This window comes from Rhinolophus sinicus, linkage group LG13, assembly GCF_036562045.2.
Source record: "Rhinolophus sinicus isolate RSC01 linkage group LG13, ASM3656204v1, whole genome shotgun sequence".
Lineage (NCBI taxonomy): Eukaryota > Metazoa > Chordata > Mammalia > Chiroptera > Rhinolophidae > Rhinolophus > Rhinolophus sinicus.
The window spans coordinates 39,612,095-39,630,293 of record NC_133762.1 but is presented as its reverse complement, the minus strand read 5'-3'; the positions used below and the strand labels follow the sequence as shown (position 1 = coordinate 39,630,293).

The 18,199-nt window shown below is 44.2% G+C and overlaps 1 protein-coding gene across 1 annotated transcript; it reads left to right on the top strand.

Moving 5' to 3' along the window:
- The first annotated feature begins 1,623 nt into the window (after window positions 1-1,623).
- Window positions 1,624-17,946, top strand: TBC1D20 (TBC1 domain family member 20). The gene is made up of 8 exons (XM_019755201.2): window positions 1,624-1,940; window positions 8,072-8,257; window positions 9,890-9,967; window positions 12,912-13,098; window positions 13,254-13,355; window positions 14,271-14,412; window positions 15,239-15,426; window positions 15,667-17,946. The coding sequence occupies exons 1-8, from the start codon at window positions 1,871-1,873 to the stop codon at window positions 15,920-15,922; spliced, it is 1,209 nt and encodes a 402-aa protein (XP_019610760.2). The 5' UTR covers window positions 1,624-1,870; the 3' UTR covers window positions 15,923-17,946.
- Window positions 17,947-18,199: the final 253 nt, after the last annotated feature.

Sequence of the window (18,199 nt, the reverse complement as noted above, 5' to 3'; positions counted from 1 at the left end):
TTGGGTATGAGCTCCAGTTGAGAGAAGGTGTGTTTTAAAGTGTGCTGTAAATCATCCTCCATCATGACAATGCTCCGTGTCACACATCGCTTCTGGTATATGGCAATTTCTATCAAAAACATTAAGGTGTGTCCTCATCCACCTGACTCACTGGATCTGGCAGTGAGCAACTTCTGGCTCTTTCCCAAAGTCAAAATGATTTGGGACATCGAGGCAGCCACGATAGCGCAACTAAAGACACGAAAGAGGACTTCCAAAACTGCTTCAGAAAGTGGCAAGAACGATGGGATAAGTGAGTTCAAAGAGAGGTGGAATACATTGAGGGAGATTAATGGCAATGTGTCTTTTACTGTAATAATTTTTTTAATTTAAACATTCACCATATTTGATCACACCTTGTATATAAATGTGATCCTTTAAATTCTTATATATTTAAGATAATTTTGAGAATTCTAACAGATTCTTGCAGTACTAATTACAAATGTATATTTGAATAATAGATTTAGACTTGTGATTTTAAGTTGAAGTCTTATTAAATTTGTATTGATGTTTGAAAATTCATGACTCAACATATTTATAACTTTATTTCATTTACAGGAATTACATAAGGACTCAAGGCTTTGTTAGAAAATTGTGGTACTTAAAAAAGGAAAGTGAATTATTAAATTTATAAATGCAGTTTCGAATCTTCAATTCCTTCGACTCTTCAAAGGAATTTAATTAACCAATTTTATTAATGGGACCAAAGAAGTGACTGTTAAAATGTACTAGATTTATGAATGGAATTGTAAAATTTGTCAGTTGGAATTAAGAAATAACTCAACTTTGGGATTTCTAATTGTAATAAATTGAATATTAGTTTTAAAAATCAAATTATCTTCAGAGTGATCTTTTCTGCTCATGAAAGACACCCAGAGGACCCTGGAACCTGGATTGAACAGGATGGGCATGAAACCAAGAGGAGCCAGTAGTAATGGGTTGTGTGGATTGCAGATTTCAAAGAATAAAGAACTGTTATGGTAGGAGTCATCCAACAACCAGAATCATGGGAACTTTGAGTGGGGGGAAGTGATGCATTGGAGATTTGTAAAGTGGGGTAGTTGCTGGCAATCACAATAGGGGTGTGTGTGACCGAGGGAATGTGTGGCCAATTGGAGAGAAAGGGCTGTCATTGGAGACGAGAAGGTGGTCAAAGACCTAAGCCAGATTCTCATTTTGGACGAAGTGGCCAGTTTTGTACAACTCAAAGGGGATCACTGCTCACGTAATCATCTATATGAACGGCCCCTCCTGGCGTGGGGCAGTGCACAGCCTGCGGAGCCGTATACGGTGGTTCTGATAAAACCCTGAAGTAGCCAAGCATGACAGGAGTACGTGTGGGAAGGAGAAACAGGAAGTACAATCTCTGGTAAGCAAAAACAGTAGCTCATAATTATGGCGTAGTTACTATATGCTTGGTAGTATTCTACGCACTTTCCCAATAACTGAGTTCAGTACTTTTATTATCATCAGTATCATTTTACAAACAAAAGCAAAAGCCATGACAAAATCAGGTCCTGAACACACTTGTTCAAGAGCGCCACGCTCCACAGCTCAGCTGGAAGTCTCCCTGGCGCGCTCCCTGCCCTCTTCCTCGGCTCACGGCGCCCGCACGCGTGCTCCGGAGACAGCTGCCCGCTCCAGCGTAGCGAACGGTCACGTGTCGGCACCGGGCTGGGGCCCGCGCGGGGATGCCTACGCGCCTGCGCACCGCGGGCGACCGAGCGGAGCCTGCCCCGCGGAGCGGGCGGTGGGTCCCGCGGCCACAGCCGCGTCTTCTGGAGGCTCCGCCACCAGCCGGAGCTCGGGCCCGAGTCCGGGCCCCCGGGACATGGCCTCCCGGAGTGCGCAGGGCGACGGCCTCACTTCCAGCCGCTGGGACGGCAACACGGAGAAGGCAGGTACGGAAGCCGGCCGGGGCGCGGAGGAGTGGCTTGCGAGGACGGCCTGAGGGGCAAAGGCGGCCCGAGGGGCAGGGGACAGCTGTCGGAGGAGAGGGCCCCTGCGCCAGCGGCGCCTGAGGAACCGCCGGCTCAGGGGCCCGGCGGCGACTGCGCAGGGTGCGCCCAGGGCCGCGGGCGGGGTCGGGACGGCGGGAGAGGAAAGGGCTGGAGGAGAGGACAGCCTGCAATCGGGGGGTCAGCGGATGAAGAGACCAGAAGAAACCTGGCGGCAGAACCGCGTCCCCAGTGAAACGGACCGGGTGGGGGGACTCTGCCCTCGGCCTCGTCTCGCCTGACTCGGAGCATCGGGTCTCTCTGAGAACTCAGGCCGAGCCTCAGCCCGGGCCTGAAACTGTCCGGCCACGTCCGCACACTCCTGTTGGCGCCTCCCTAGTTGTAAGGCTGGTTTCCCAAACTTCATTCATCTGTCGCCGGCTTTATTTACGCGGCGTGCATGACCACCTATTTCTTTTAATTACCATAACATACTCCCCTTTCAAGTGTACGGTTCAGTGGTGCTTAGTACTTGCACACGGTTGTCCAGCCTTCCCCGCTGTCTAGGTCCACAGTGATAATTCGGGGCGGGGGAAAAAAGGCTCTTACTTCCCATTCCCCAGTCTCCACCGCTCCTGGCAGCCACTCATGTACTTTCTGTATCAATCCTGTCCCACCTATTTTAATGTTATTTGATTGTGTAAAAAGCAATGTTCTATTTTTTTAATACTGTTTCATCTAAGCAATAATTTGTGTGAAATCATGGTCTTGTTGTGCACTATATTTTCAAATATATTTTACATAGAATTAAGACATGACAGTTAAAGTTATTGTTTACTCTGTACCGAGTAAAACAATCTTTTTTTCCCTCTGGAGAAGACTAATGGAGCTTTCCCACTTTTCCCTCCTCTAATGGGTGGTGCCCATAATAGAGCCAACAACATATTCCCCATGGAGCCCCTAAATTTCGATGCAGCACCCATTCACATCTTGTTTCTCTGGTCTCGTTTTCTTTTATCCCCTTTTTCTCCTATTCTAGTCCTGGATGGAAGTGGAGCTCACTCACATTACTTCTCTGGGCCCTTTGGCCTTGTAACCCTTTGCTGGTGTTTGTGTGACATCTGTCCTGGTGGCATAATAGTGTCCCAGGTGGTATGGGTCCTTTGACCTGTTGTAGTGCAACTGTGCCTAAGTTAAGAGACTTTACCCCCCACCTAGTTTCCTTGACTTTGCTTCTCTGAATGGATTTAGAAAAAGGTTTTTGTTGTTGTTTTGTTTTTCCTGTTTGTTTTTGTTGTGTTTTTAATCATATTGGCAAAGTTATTAATACTAGCAGCTCTCCTTTGTAGAGTTTATGATCAGATTGATTTACTCTCTAGAATATTTTTCTCCGTTTTGGGGGTAAAGCTGTGTTAACACATACTTGTCTTTATGTTTCCCGGAGTTAATGAATCTGCTAGTTGCAGTACTGTTTGTTGAAACTAAATAGAACCTTCAAAAACAGAGGCTACTTTGTTTTATTTTGTTTTTAATAGGAGCCTTAGAAAAAGGTAAGGTTTTCCTCTCCCATTGTCTTTCCAGTACAGATATGAAGTTCAAGCATAAAATTTTAAGTTAATTTCCAATGTCAACTTCAGGAGTTTATAGGGGTGGGGTAGGGTGCTGTCTACCTGTCTAAGGAGATCTCTCTCATGCGTTCTCTCCCTCTCTGACTAGTTCTTCCATTGTTTTGATCAAGACTAGCGTTGCTTAGTTTGAGTTTAATGTCTATTTAAAGACTGCAAAGCTTTCTTGATAGGCAAGATTAAACCAAATAATTGGTATGGAATTTTGTATTCTCACATGAGATTCCATTATTAAGTATATGGAGCTTTTTAGCTGATATAAGTCACTAATATGTATTTTGGAAAACTACATATGGAAAAACTTTTAGAGGAAGCATAGCTAGTGTTGATCTTTAGTCATTGTTCTTTCCCTGTCTGTTTAGTTCCCCAAGCAGGTGCTTTCAGAGATACCTGTTTGTTCTGAGGAGGCAGAAATCTTTACCTTGGTTCCATAGCCAGAATTGGGGAAGGTTTGAGACAATAATGGGCTGAACCATCATTATCTGAACCGTTCAAGAACTGCTTCAGTGCCTCTTATTAAAATGACCATTTTAATGGCGAGCTAGCCAAGTAATGCCTGTATCATTTCTTTTTCCTTTGTTGACTGAATTGCTTTTTCAGGCATCAGGGATTTACTTACAGCAGTGTCTTATATTCTGCAGCCAATTGTAGGATAGTCATTTCATTCTGTCACGGTTATGATAGCCCAGACCTTTTCCTGTAAAGGAATTTGGAAGATACCAACTTTGGAATAGGTAAAACCTCTCATGTAAGTGGGGCAAAAAGAAATTGGAGAAGCAAGGATTCAGGGACTTGTATTATCACATATGCGCTACCTCCAGATGAAATGTGGGCTTTTATCCCAAGCCCAAATTAGCAGTCTCAAGTCCAGAAATGTGTGTCCCACCCCAAAATCCTTGTATAAAATATTTCTTAAAGTAGCTATTAGGCATTATTTTTAATATTTTCCTGAGCATCCCAAGAACAGCTCTATGATTTTTCTCTTTCTGAGATGGAGGGGATATGTGTAAATTGGTTGTTGAGTTGAGACTCTGCCAACCTTCTCTCCCTCAGTGTGGAGTTTAGAAGTTGCCCTTATCACTCTGTAATTTATACATCTCTAGCTCACTCGAGGTTTCTGTTTTCTCCTCCCTTTTTACGTCACAATGAGAGCCCATGTATTAGGTGTCATAAATATTTGTGGGGGAGGGGATGGCACACTTAGGAGTACCTTCCTCATCTGCCATTAATACATAATCACTAGAATTGAAGAACGTGATATTGGAGCCTGAACAGACTGCAGCTAAAATGCACATTTGAGCAGCATCCTACTCGGGGAAGTACCGGAAGCTTTAGAAAAAGGGCAGAGCCTACAAATCTACAGTCGTGTGCCACACATAATGATGTTTCAATCAATGATGGGCCACATATACAAAGGTAACACACCATATAGCCTAGGTTGTAGCAGGATATGCCATGTAGGTTTGCGTAAGTGTGTGATACTCTGTCATGCTGGCACAGTGACGAAATGCCTGATGACACATGTCTCAGAACGTATCCTAGTTAAGCGGTGTGTGACTATTTAGAGGTGTGCAGTGGGCATACCCTTAACAATAGTATGGAGAAATAGTCATTTACTCCGGGCCAGTTTTTCCAGAGGAACAGTAGCTAACCTAAATTATTTTTTCTGTTCTGCCCATATTTATTGAGTTCCTACAGAGCACCGAAATCCAGAAGATCAGAATAAATTTTGAAATGCAGGATTAAAAATAGAATCAGAACAGAGTGCTAAGAGGACTAGGTACTGGAGCTGTGGTTTGGGTTCAGAATTAGTGAAAATTCTGGCAGATTATTTGCCAAAACCTAACAGAAATCCAACTGATCGCAAACAGCGTTATTTTCCTCAAGACAGAAGCAACAGTTTTCCGTTCCCCCAGATTGCTGAATAGTTACTTGGAAAGAGGGGCAGGTGGATATATGTCTAAACAAACTGAGAAAATTTGTCTACACTCATAGCAAGTAGGTTAACAAGATTTCTACATGTCAATTTACCTCAAGCCATAGTCATGTTACCATGTAAGTGTTCTTAATTTGTGATACGTAGAAGGTACAAGGAAGCTCTTATAAGTAAAAAAATAATCATAATGTAGGCTATCTGGTACTTTTTTTCTTTGTTGGAAATTAATTCAATTCCTTCTTATATTTTGTCTCAGTCTGTGTTATATAAAAAGTCTTCTCTGTTTCCTGTGTCTCTGATCCCTCTTTGGAAGCATACAGTCTTCTCTTACAAAGGATGGCCCTTCGACCCAAAGTGAAATCCCTCCCTGTCTTCCCGTGAGTGCAGGACAAAGCCCCGACTCTTCCAGAAGCCACATTTACTGCAGTTTTTCCAGCCTCTGTTTTCTCCCTGTACCTAACACTTCAGCCTCACAGAATTTTTGCTGTGTTTTCTGGACGTGATATTTCTTTCATGTGACAAAGTCTTTACACACGCTCTTTCCTCTGCCTGGAATACTCTCCCTTCTAACTACTCTTCCGTGTGCAAAGTTTTCTTTAAGAACGTACCAGAACATATTCTTGGCGAAGCCTTTCCTGATTGCCTAAGAAGTAGTCATTCCTTCCCCTGGATTTTCATAATTCTTCATGATTCTGTTATATCATGTATAATAATTGTTTGTCCCTCAGCGCTGGGAGGGAGTCACATTCATCTTTTTAAGCCCAGTACAGTGCTTACTACAAGTCGATGTTCATTAAATGATGGACTGATAAATGAAGTGATAGACTAATGAACAAGTGGAAGGATGGATGACAGATAAATGGAGGGATGGATGGACACACTCAAGCCAAGAGCTTAAAGCACCTTGTAAACAGACATTTGACTAGTTAGGTGCTGTGCTGACAAAGGGAATTGAGATTTGATTTTTCATGATTTCTAGATAGAGTAACCATTTAATTTAGCATACAAACTGGGACGTTTTTGAGAGTGCAAATAGCAGGAAGGGTTTACTATGAGTAGTTATACCAGGATTATAGGTAGCAATCAGGAATCTCAGACGAACTGAAAGAGATAGATGGTCACCCTACTCGGCTACCAGGGAAAATAACAGTCTAGCCAGGAGAACAGGTTTACCGAGGTGAAAAGTCACCCGTGTTCTTTCCCTGACTGCACCTCCAATTGCATGTGACTCCAGACCGGTCGGTGTATATGTCGCAACTCCCATAGGTGGGTAACCAGGACCATTAGTCCCAGCTTTCATTTGTGTTAATAATGTGCAGCTTTGTCCTGGAAACAGTTTGTAGACTATTGTCTCAGAATAGAACACTACTGAGGAAAGCTGCTTGTGTCCTTTCTAAAACCTAATCTACCTTCCGATGTGAGTCCCTTCTAAAGCCTAACCTACCATCTAATCTTCCACTTCACGTAACTCTAGTGCCTTACGCCTGGTATGTGCTACATAAATGTTTTTTAATGAGTCTGTTCACATTTCAATGAAAGGGTCTTGTGTTTCCTGTCTCGAGCCTTCCTTCTGCTCTCCACCTCTACTCCCAGCCTCTTGAAACCCTCCTTTTCCTATTTAAGCTACATTCTTCAGTAATGCCCTCTCAGACGAGCCTGACCCACAGTAGTCTCTGAGCTCTTGGTGTCTGCACGTACCTTTTTTTGGGCAATTATAATGCACTGCTTTGTGACATCTCTTTTGTGGTGTCTTGTTTAACTTTCCTTGTGTTTGCCGTTCCTAAAATTAGACATTCTATATGAAAACTCTGAGAACCCATCACTCCATTATTTTAAATAGGAAAATTATAATGTGATAAACATCAACCACAAACTCTCAACCAATTTCCTAAAAAGTAATTTAAACACAGTAAAATGCCAATGTATAAATAACAAACTATCACATAAGGATGTAAGATGCTTAAAACATTACTTCCTGATCATAGTAATTAATATGGTTGTTAAGAAGCAGTTGCCTTGTGTGCAGTATTATGCCTCTCTTACCACCAGTCACACTGGAGACCTGAGTATACCCTTTGATATTCTGATTTTGAATATATTTCTATGTGATTCTGATCAATATTTCTATGTGAGTCATAACTGGAGACGGTTGTGGTTTTGTTTAAAAGTGTAGTATTGAATTTTGGTGGCCTACATATACATTTTTCTTCTGTAAACAACAGGAAACAATGATTATATTAAGAGATATATATGCTCTGAAGCTTAGTATTAAGAAAGAACAGGCATTCTATTAGGAAAACATGAACAGTAACTGTTAGATATGCCTGAATTTACTGAGCATTTATTACTTGTCACTTACATGGTATATCTCTCTAATGTTTTACACATTATGTGCTAATTAAACATCTGTATGTTGGCTTTAAATATACCAACCTGTACCTCAGACCATACAAGGAGATTGAGCCCTGAACAGAAAATGTACACATGCTGAGTATGTGCCTAATGCCTCCCCGCCACCTTTTTTTTTTTTTCAGACTTTAATGCCAAAAGGAAAAAGAAAGTGGCAGAGATACAGCAGGCTCTGAACAGTGATCCCACTGATGTGGCTGCCCTTAGACGCATGGCGATCAGCGAAGGAGGGCTCCTGACCGATGAGATCCGGCGGGAAGTGTGGCCCAAGCTCCTGGATGTCGATGCCAGTGACCCACCTCCAACGGCAGGTAAGGAGGGGGCTGGTCCTGTGAGGGGAGCTTGTCCAGGAGGCAAGAAAACAAGAATTCCAGGGTCCTTGATTTTTATGCTCATGTCAAACCAAGAGTAGATGAGTAAATCTAAAGCACTTTAGGATATGCTCGGGCCCCATCTGAAAATCAGGCCAAACTGTAAGTAGAATTTTATTCAAAAATGGAATGAGCTTTTATTATTAGGTAGGTATGTAGATCGCTTTTATTGGCTAGGTAGGGGAGTTTATTAAAAATGCATATTGCAGTCTTGAATATCTTAGAGGTGGGTTGTACGCATCTGTATTTCAGTAAGCACCCCAACCTAATTCTGATGCAGATGGACTACATTTTGAGAAACATTGGCTATGGGGAGAGATGATACCTCTATGGTCCTTAAAAAAAAAAACTAAAAAAAAAACTTTTTATTGGGACATACTGAGATCCTTTTGAATTCTAAAATTCTATAATTGTGTGAAAAGCTGTTAACTAATTTGCAAGGTCCTTGTAGTGAAAGGAGTTCCTTGGAATACAGTGCAGAACAGGGAGCCTACTTCGTCATTCATTCACTCAACGAACATTTATTGCCCTCCTGGTACGTACGGCCAAAATCCAGGTGCTGGGGATTCTTTCACTCATTTGGCAGATATTCACTGTGCTCCTGTTGTGTGCCAGGTATTGGAGATGATTAAACCAGCCTCTGCCAATAAAAGTTCACAGTGTCAGAGTGCAGCCGAGTACGTGTTAAGTTGCCGCTTGTTATCGTCTTTGAAACTGGCTGCCTCAGAGCAGTCGGCTTTTTCTTGGAAGGAAAAGGCATTGCCACACTCTGAATCCTGAGATGATGTTCTTCTGTCACATTCCAAATTTCCCAAATCTTTATAAGAAAGAGTCTGGGGTGGGGAATGGGGGAAGTATTGCACAGGCTCCTCTGGGAGCTTTTGATTTCAGTTTGTGAAGGAAATGCAGACTTGTTATACAACACTCGGTTTGGGTTGAGGGAAATGTACACTTGTGAGCCGTAACAGCTAGCTGCTGCCGCCTTACTTTCACACTGTTGTGGGCTTGTCACCTGAATACAAGTACTATCTCCTATTTGCAGTGTCTTAGTTTTAGGATTTCTGGGTCAAGAGAGGTTATCTTCTGAGTTTCTTAGTGGTGCTTTCTGAACAGCTCAGTTCTCCTAGACTTGATAGATGCTAGAGTTTTTCCAGTGGTCTGTGGTTTCCACATTCATGATCTTGTTTGGTCCTTACACTAACCTGAGACGTCCATTATGAAAGGGATTATTGCCATTTTACAGACGTGGACTTTGCAGTTCAGAGCAGTTCCCCCCTGGCGGCCACACGAGGCCTCTGGCCTCCTGACCGCTCCTCTGCTGCTCTTTCTACCTCGCTCAGTTGCCCCCTGGACAGTGCGTTCCCTCCTCCTCCATCATCAGGACTCGCATCAAACAGCATGTTTGGAACTAAACTAAAGATTCCTCTCCCAGTGCTGTCTCTTGAGTTATGTCCTTTTCAGGAAAAAAACTGAAGTATGTCCTCCAGGCTGTTGCTGTCATACCAGAATGTTTTACTCCTGCTCTGGCTTCCCAGACTGTCCTATGATAACACGTTCCTTTTCCTCCCGCAGGGAAGGACCTGCGACAGAGCAAGGACTACCAGCAAGTACTGCTGGATGTCAGGCGGTCCCTGCGGCGGTTCCCTCCTGGTGAGACGCTCTCTCGGTCTTGCTACACTGGCTTTCTGTCCCAGTGCACTTACTGTCTTGTGTTGGTGCCTGCCAGCCCTGGGCAGTTTCCATCCCAGCACACAGTGTGAACTAACATGCAGGACCCTGCTTTCTCAGGGACCCTGTGTGCTCCCAATCTGCTGAGTCATTCTTTCATTTACCGGGTCACACTCACACTCCCGACTGTGAAGGCATGAGCCAAAAATAATTTCTCTTGGCCTAGAAGTGGTAAATGAGAGAAGAGGTTTTTTTCCCCCCTTTCAGAGCCACAGAAGAGACTTCACAGGGATTGCTAGAGCCATCAATCTGGCTTTAGAACGTAGATTGGTTTAGAAGTGGGTACTAACAAGAACTATTAATATCTTCATTTGATTAGATTTATAAATAGTGATATCTTGCATATACCTATATTGAGTGCTTTGGACTGGAAAGGCAGCCATTCCCTGCATGTTTAGAGAGTCAGTTTCTAAAATTGCCTCCCCATTCCAGGAAGAATGAGAATGACCATTGTCTCCAGTTTTACAGTGAAGGAAACTGGACGACAAATCTCATATTTGTGATCTATTTCTCTTCATTTGGCAACTCCATCCCTAGGTCCATGAAGAGAGGGAAATTGCTAAAGGAAACAGAACCTCCAAACCCATTGCTTCACTCTTGCTTGGATTTTGTCTTTTTAAGGTCCTTCTTTTCTGCTTGCATCCTTGCTCCCTGGAGAGGTTCTTGGGATTCTCATATAGCCAATGGCCTGCCATCTTGCTTTTCAAAATTTTATTTATTTTTATTGAGTTATAATTGACATCCAACATTATATTAGTTTCAAGTGAACAACATGATTTTATATTTGTTTGGATCCAACTTGGTTTTGATGAAAACATATGCCCATGGTCCTGTCCCCTTTTCCTATCACGCTTTGGGTGGGACTACACAGGACGGACACCTCCCCTTTTTCTCCCGATGTAACCCATTTTCGCTCTGAGCCATTTAGTCCTCTTCCGTTTATGAAACATCAGTCAATGGTATTCTTTCTGGAGGCTGAACTTTCCATGTGGTTTCTTTTTTTTTTTTTTTAAGTTTGTTGGGGTGACAATTGTTAGTAAAATTACATAGATTTCAGGTGTACAATTCTGTATTACATCATCTATAAATCCCATTGTGTGTTCACCACCCAGAGTCAGTTCTCCTTCCATCACCATATATTTGATTCCCCTTAACCTCATCTCTTACCCCCCACCCCCCTTACCCTCTGGTAACCACTAAACTATTGTCTGTGTCTATGAGTTTTGTTTCTCATTTGTTTGTCTTGTTCTTTTGTTGCTTTTGGTTTATATACCACATATCAGTGAAATCATGTGGTTCTCTGCTTTTTCTGTCTGACTTTTTCGCTTAGCATCATACTCTCAAGATCCAACCATGTTGTCACAAATGGTCCTATTTCATCTTTCCTTATTGCTGAATAGTATTTCATTGTGTATATATACCACAACTTCTTTATCCATTCATCTATCGAAGGACATTTTGGTTCCATGTGGTTTCATACTCTTTGCATTCATGTTCTCAGCTTAGCTGACCACTCTTATACTGAAAATTCAAACAGGGTTGAATTTTTTCTCTCACTACTTTCATGACTTTACCTATCCATAGTACTTAGTTTACTGCATTTTCTTTTTTATTTTATCTTGTAGAGTGTGCCCTTTCGAGAAGCAGTAGGGTAAATACGGGCAAGAGATGAGCTTCGCTCTTGTCTTAAACCCTTTGTTCAGTTTAGTCTGAGCCCTTACATTAGCTATTTTAACTGGGAAAACTGATGGAGTAGGAAATCTGTGCTATGTGCCATTCTTTTAAAGCAGTTCACAAGGCCAGGGTTTGGCGTCTTTATACGAAAAGCCAGATGAGCTGAGAAGCAACACTGCCAGACTCAGCTGCATCCTCAGAAGGAGCTCCCGAGACAGGCTCCCCTGCTGCCAGCTGCATCTTTGGATCAAGGAGATCAGTATTTCCTGTGATAATCTGGTTTGGTTTAGAAGGGAACAAGCAATTACATTTTTTTATTTTTATATAATTTCATACCTACAGAAAAGTAGCAAAAATAGGACAAAGAATTCCCCAGATAGCTTTTACCAGATTTTCTTACATGTTAACCTCTTACTGTATTTGCTTTCTCTCCTTCTCCATACACACACACACACACACACACACACACACACACACACACACTTTTTTCTGAACTATTTAAAAATAAATTACAGACATGGTGCCCCTTTGTCTCTAAATATTTCAGGGTGTATTTCCTAAAAGCAAGGCTCTTACCTAATCACAGTACACTTGTCAAAATCAGTAAAATGTTGAAAAATACTGCCATCTGATTACAGATTTTATTCAGATTTCACCATTTATCTCAATAATGTCCTTTATAGGAAAAGAAAATACAAATTCATGCATTTCTCATTCAGGCATCGCTTCTCTTTAGCCTCCTTTAATCTGGAATAGTTCTTTTGTGTTTTATGACAGGCCAGTTATTTCATAAAATTTCCCTGAATTTGGATTTGTCTGGTATTTCCTCATTATTCGATCTAGGTTTATACACTCTTGATAGGAATTGCACAGAAGTGATGCTGAGTTCTTCTCAGTGCATTGCATCAGGAGACACATGGTGCCAAATAGCCACACTATTGGCAATGTGAACTGTGGTGTCTTGGTCAAAATGGGATCTGCGTGTGCCCCCACTGTAAGGTTGCTGGTCTGTGGCTCTTTCCTGTCTGCCATGTGTTTCCTGTATGTATGTGGATCTTGATATGTGTTACAAAATACAAACTTTCTTTTATTAAATACTTTCTAAAAATCCATTACCGACCGTCCTCCGAACCTCCGCGTTGCTAGGCGGCTCGCCATGTTCAAGCGCGCCTCTGTCCTCTCGCCTGCCCAGGCATGCCGGATGAGCAGCGAGCGGGGCTCCAGGAGGAGCTGATTGACATCATTCTCCTCATCCTGGAGCGCAACCCTCAGCTGCACTACTACCAGGGCTACCATGACATCGTGGTCACGTTTCTGCTGGTGCTAGGCAAGAGGCTGGCGACTTCCCTGGTAGAAAAGCTGTCTACCCACCACCTCAGGTACCAGTGCAGAGGAACATAAGAGCCCCCCTCCCCCGGGATAACTCCTCAGCCCATTTTCTAGTCAGTGTTTTCAGCGGTTTGAGCCCCATTCCATCCCCACCCCTGACCTAAGTATTTGGTCTTTCCAAGCTCATTGAATTGTCTCCCTCTAGGGATTTCATGGATCCAACAATGGACAATACCAAGCATATATTAAACTATCTGATGCCCATCATTGACCAGGTGAATCCAGAACTCCATGACTTCATGCAGAGGTATTTATGTGACTACATTTGTGTGTACACGCACACACACGCCTTCAACTGTCTCTAGCCTTTGTTTCTTCCTCACAAGTCTAGCTCATCATCATCTTACGTTGATTAGTCTTAAGTTCTTCCAAGGTGTCCTTTTCAGTTACCAGCGGTCTGGATAATTCAGTTCTGTACAGTCTTGGAGCACTTTTGGGGTGCTATGCTCTTTGGGGATACAAGAGATGTCCCAGCCCAGGGCTTTGAGGAGTTTACATGTAGCGGGGAGAGGTGGACACGGTAAGTATGCCGGGGTGGACTTTGAGGTTATTGCCACCAGAGAAGTACAGTCCTGTAGGACCCGGAGGCAAGAAATATAAGCCCACCTGTGGGGGGTTTTATTCACCACGTACCAAGAAGAAATATTTCTTCGTAGATCTCTTTTTTTTTTTCCTTCTCTTGAGTTGGAAATGTGTCCTTGGCCAATGCGTCACTTCTTTCTTTTTTTAATCATGGCTGTGTCTTAAGATGTTTCAGTCATCTCAGGTTAACTGAAAAATTAATAGTTGTGTTTTCAAGCCTGAGTATGTGCCTGTGCCCCCCAAAAGGGTATGACTTTCTCAGATGGAAAATCCTGGTATAGTGTTCTGAAAACAGATGCTTCTTGTTCCTGTAGTAGACATTCGTTGGCCATTAGGAGAGCACCCAGTACGATAAGGCAACCAGGACCCTATTGTAGTTAATACTGTCATGATGGCAGCTACATTTTAAGGACTTTGTATTTTGTGAGGAGAAAATGCTGAATTCCTAGGTGGCTGAATTTTCCAGAAAGCGTATTTCCCAGATGCTTCCTTCTCACAGCGCTGAGGCCAAAGAAGGGCCCAGAGAAAGGAAAGGGCTGACTCCGCAGGGAGCCTAACATGTGGATTTCCTTGCTCCTAGAGCCGAGGTGGGGACCATCTTTGCCCTCAGCTGGCTCATCACCTGGTTTGGCCACGTCCTGTCTGACTTCAGGCACGTTGTGCGGTTGTACGACTTCTTCCTGGCCTGCCACCCCCTGATGCCCATCTACTTTGCGGCTGTGGTAGGTACAGGCCTAAGCCTACAGCTAGCTTCACCATCATACGGTCTAGCTTGATCATTTCTCCTAACGGGAAACCTGGGGATTTTAGAAAGAGGCAAAAGACAGCATTTGCCAAACTGGTGTGCCTGGATGCCATTCTGTGCTACAGTAATGGCAGTGTCATGGAAAAATATGTTCTGTGTAAAAATAAGTCTGGGAAATGCTGGTTAAACGAAGTTGAACAGATTTGTTTATGGCGTGATTTTTCTGACCTTTAAAATGCTCACCTGCATTGTGAATTATGTTCTCCTGCTGACATCTCCTAACCTGGTACAAACTGCCAACTCTGGGTTTAAGAAAAGAAGAGATGTGGTATTATGATAGAAGATTGAGATGGTTTGCGGGGGGGCAGGGGTGCAGTTATTAAGGGCCTGAGTCATTGGGGGGTGGGGTGAGGGTGGGGACTCGTGGGGACTCTTCATTGCTCTCTAAAGAGAGCAAGACCAATCTTTCGACTGTTTTGAACAATTTTTTCCTGTGCCGGACCTCCAGGAATCTTCCAGTAATCCCTCTCCTCTTCTCCCTCCTTAAAAGAATCTCCTTTATTTAATTGGTCAGTCTCTCGTATCATGGAGTAGAGGTTTGCCTCTAATAGGAAGGGCCAGCCCAGCAGGACAAGCACTCAGATAGGTACATTATTACTCCCTTGATGGATACAACAGTTTGCCAGACATTTGGGGTGAGCCCTGTCTGGTACCAGTTTAAATTCATCCCTAAGGAGAATGCAGTGCACCTAGCCAAGGCCTTGTCTGTTCTGGTCTCTGATGCAAAGCCTTGTTCTTCACAGATCGTGTTGTATCGAGAGCAGGAAGTCCAGGATTGTGACTGCGACATGGCCTCGGTCCACCACCTGTTGTCTCAGATCCCTCAGGACCTTCCCTATGAGACGCTGATCAGTAGAGCTGGCGACCTGTTTGTTCAGTTTCCCTCCTCCAAACTTGCTGAGAAGGCAGCTGCCCAACAGCAATCCATGAAGTGAGTGATACTGAGGCACTGCTTGGGAGTGGGGAGTTGTTAGTGAGCAGAAATGGTGGGAGATTGTGTCAGTGGGGACAGGGCTGGGGGGAGGTTTCCAGAGCTCGAAGCTTAGGCCAGCGGAATCCCCACTTGGTCAGCAAGGGTCTTTATAAAGAAGAGTTTCCTGAGCAATGAATGGCTGAGCCCTCAGCCTATTTCTTTCATACTATTTCCTTCTTTCTGTCTCCTTCTCTACAGAACGGCAGCCTCTACCTTCAAAGACTTTGAGCTGGCGTCAGCTCAGCAGAGGCCTGACATGGTACTGCGGCAGCGGTTTCGGGGACTTCTACAGCCCGAGGAGCGAACAAAAGACGTCCTGACCAAACCAAGGACCAACCGCTTTGTGAAACTGGCAGTGATGGGGTTGACAGTGGCACTTGGGGCGGCTGCTCTGGCTGTGGTGAAAAGTGCTCTGGAGTGGGCTCCTAAGTTTCAGCTGCAGCTGTTCCCCTGAACGCCAGAGAAGACATTGCCTCTGACGTTACGTTAAGGTCTCGCCCTTCCATGGAAGGATGGGGAGGGGTGGGATGTCCTTTATTAAAAGGGTTTCTGTCAAGGGTTTTCTATTCCTGCCACCCTGCCCGGCCTGTCCACAGTTCGCCTTTGCTTCAGAGGCCAATAGCAGAGCCTGCCTGACATTGGGCACTGGGGGGCCTGGGCAGAGAACTCCTGTTCCCTTGTGGGGGCTTCTGAATGGGCTCTCCGTACCTCCTCTTGTGTTGGAGGAAATGAAGATTTTTAGCTCCCCGATGCCTTTGGAACCCACTGGGCCTGGTTACTGGGGACCCTCCTGGCTGCCCAGTACTAAGTAAGCTGGACCACTGAATGCCCGCCTCACAGCTTCTCCTGTTCTGTCTGCTTCATCCGGACAAAGAAGGAAGGAGCTTCTGCTAAAGAAGGCTGGCCCCTGTAAGTGCAGCCCCACTAGCTGGTCAGAAATCAAGGAGACAGACGTGAATTAGGTTACTGGGTAAATCCTACCAATTTTCAGCCTAGAAAGCACTGGGGCATTTCCCGTCAGATGGGAAGGAGTGTTAGGTTTTAGGGCCCAGACACAGGCTGGTTTTGCCCGCGCTTTTTTTTCCCCCCCCTACCTACTCGATTCTACAAGCCACACAAAGTTGCTTATAAAAGACACTTTTATTACTATTTTTAGAATTACATAATACCCAACATGTGAAGTAACTTCACTTTAAAAATAATAGTTCCTTCATGGAAAAAAATAGCTCTCATCAGAAGGATGAGCTTCCAAGGCCCTGAAGTTGCCTTTTTATTCAATTATTTAACATTTTATTTTAGCCAGAGTTGGTATTTGTAAATGGCCCCACACTTCCCAGGTGCCCACTTCCTGTCTAGCTTTCCTTCCTGTTTTCCTCAGATCACCCATCTACTTCCAAATAGGTACCCGCTCACCTCCTTGACTTTGTTTTCTTGGTTTGATTTATCTCCTCAACTGCTGGTCTCTCCTTCTCAGTTGGAAATGAAATGTCACTGGAAACTTGTTAACACCCAGAAAGGGACAGCCTGCAGCCCGAATAGTGTGGTAGGAGCCGGGAACACCCAGCTCCCTGCCCCAAGCTGCCTGAGGACTCTCCAGGCCTCAGGGAATGAGATGGATCATTTCAGTTCTTCCCAGACAACTTTTCCTGTAAGCAAAGCCAGGTGTGTTTTAGATTAACTCTAGCTTGAAATAAAAGTGCCTTTTGCTGCTTCAAAGAATTGGGGTATATAGTATAAAGCAGCCATGTACTTTAATATTCCTGGTCTGTCTCCAGCACTGTTCCCTCTTGACAGGTGTTTTCTTAAAGTGAACATGCCAGAGGCACTCTACCCTACCATCCACATCCTTCCCACATACCCACTGTACAGAGTGGAGGGCATTTAGCATGCTGGGCTGCCGGCGAGCCCAGAGAGGTCACGACAGGCGTCAACACTAAGTTGCACTTTAAAACCAAAAAAAGCTCATAGTGACGGATCATTCTTCATAGCCGAGTCCCACCTGGGGTGAGTTCAATGTGCATGAATTAACCTAGAAAGTGGTGGATACATCGAGAAAAAGGAAATTCTTCCAGGATCCATAGGTAATGATGTGACAGATATTCCCAGTCTTTCCCCACAGCAAATTCATCCTCTTGTCATCTTTACAAAAGAACAGCAGCGTCGGCTGCTCCTGCCACAAGCACTGAAGCCTGTCGGCAAATACGGAAGGAATTGGTGGGGAAAAGGAAAGGAGGTGAACACAATCAGGGTCCCAGCACCACAGCATTTTGAATTCCAGGAAACAGGTGGCATTTGCTTTCATGTGGCCTAAGGAGAAGAAAGTTCATTGGTTTTATAGCTTTGCTGACATCAGGATTCTCCCCGCCAATGAGAAGAAGGCATTATCTTTTTACCTTCAGGTGGTTTACTATTCTGTAAAGAATATGTGTAAATATTTTGTACAGAGCCCTGTATGAAATAAACAGCCATATGTGGTTACTAATCTGTCATTCTGTCCTGTCCACCACTTGTGGGCCGTGGACCCTGGTCTCCTGGCCTTAACACTGCCTCCCCGCCTCCCACCCCTGGCCCGCGACTGCATCTGGTCTGTGGACTCCCGGTTGGCGTTGACGTGTCTGGATGCCTGCAGTCTGGGTTCTATTTCCCCTGCAGGAAGTGTGACCTACACGTTCCAGCTGCTGCCTGCGCCGCTGGTCACAGTTAAGCAGCACGAGTGGTGTGGGATATTACT

Coding starts and splice junctions, on each gene's coding strand:
- TBC1D20 (XM_019755201.2), top strand. CDS start 1,871: ATGGCCTCCCGGAGTGCGCAGGGCGACGGCCTCACTTCCAGCCGCTGG. Junction 13,099..13,253: donor CTGTCTACCCACCACCTCAG/GTACCAGTGCAG, acceptor GTCTCCCTCTAG/GGATTTCATGGATCCAACAA. Junction 14,413..15,238: donor CCATCTACTTTGCGGCTGTG/GTAGGTACAGGC, acceptor TGTTCTTCACAG/ATCGTGTTGTATCGAGAGCA.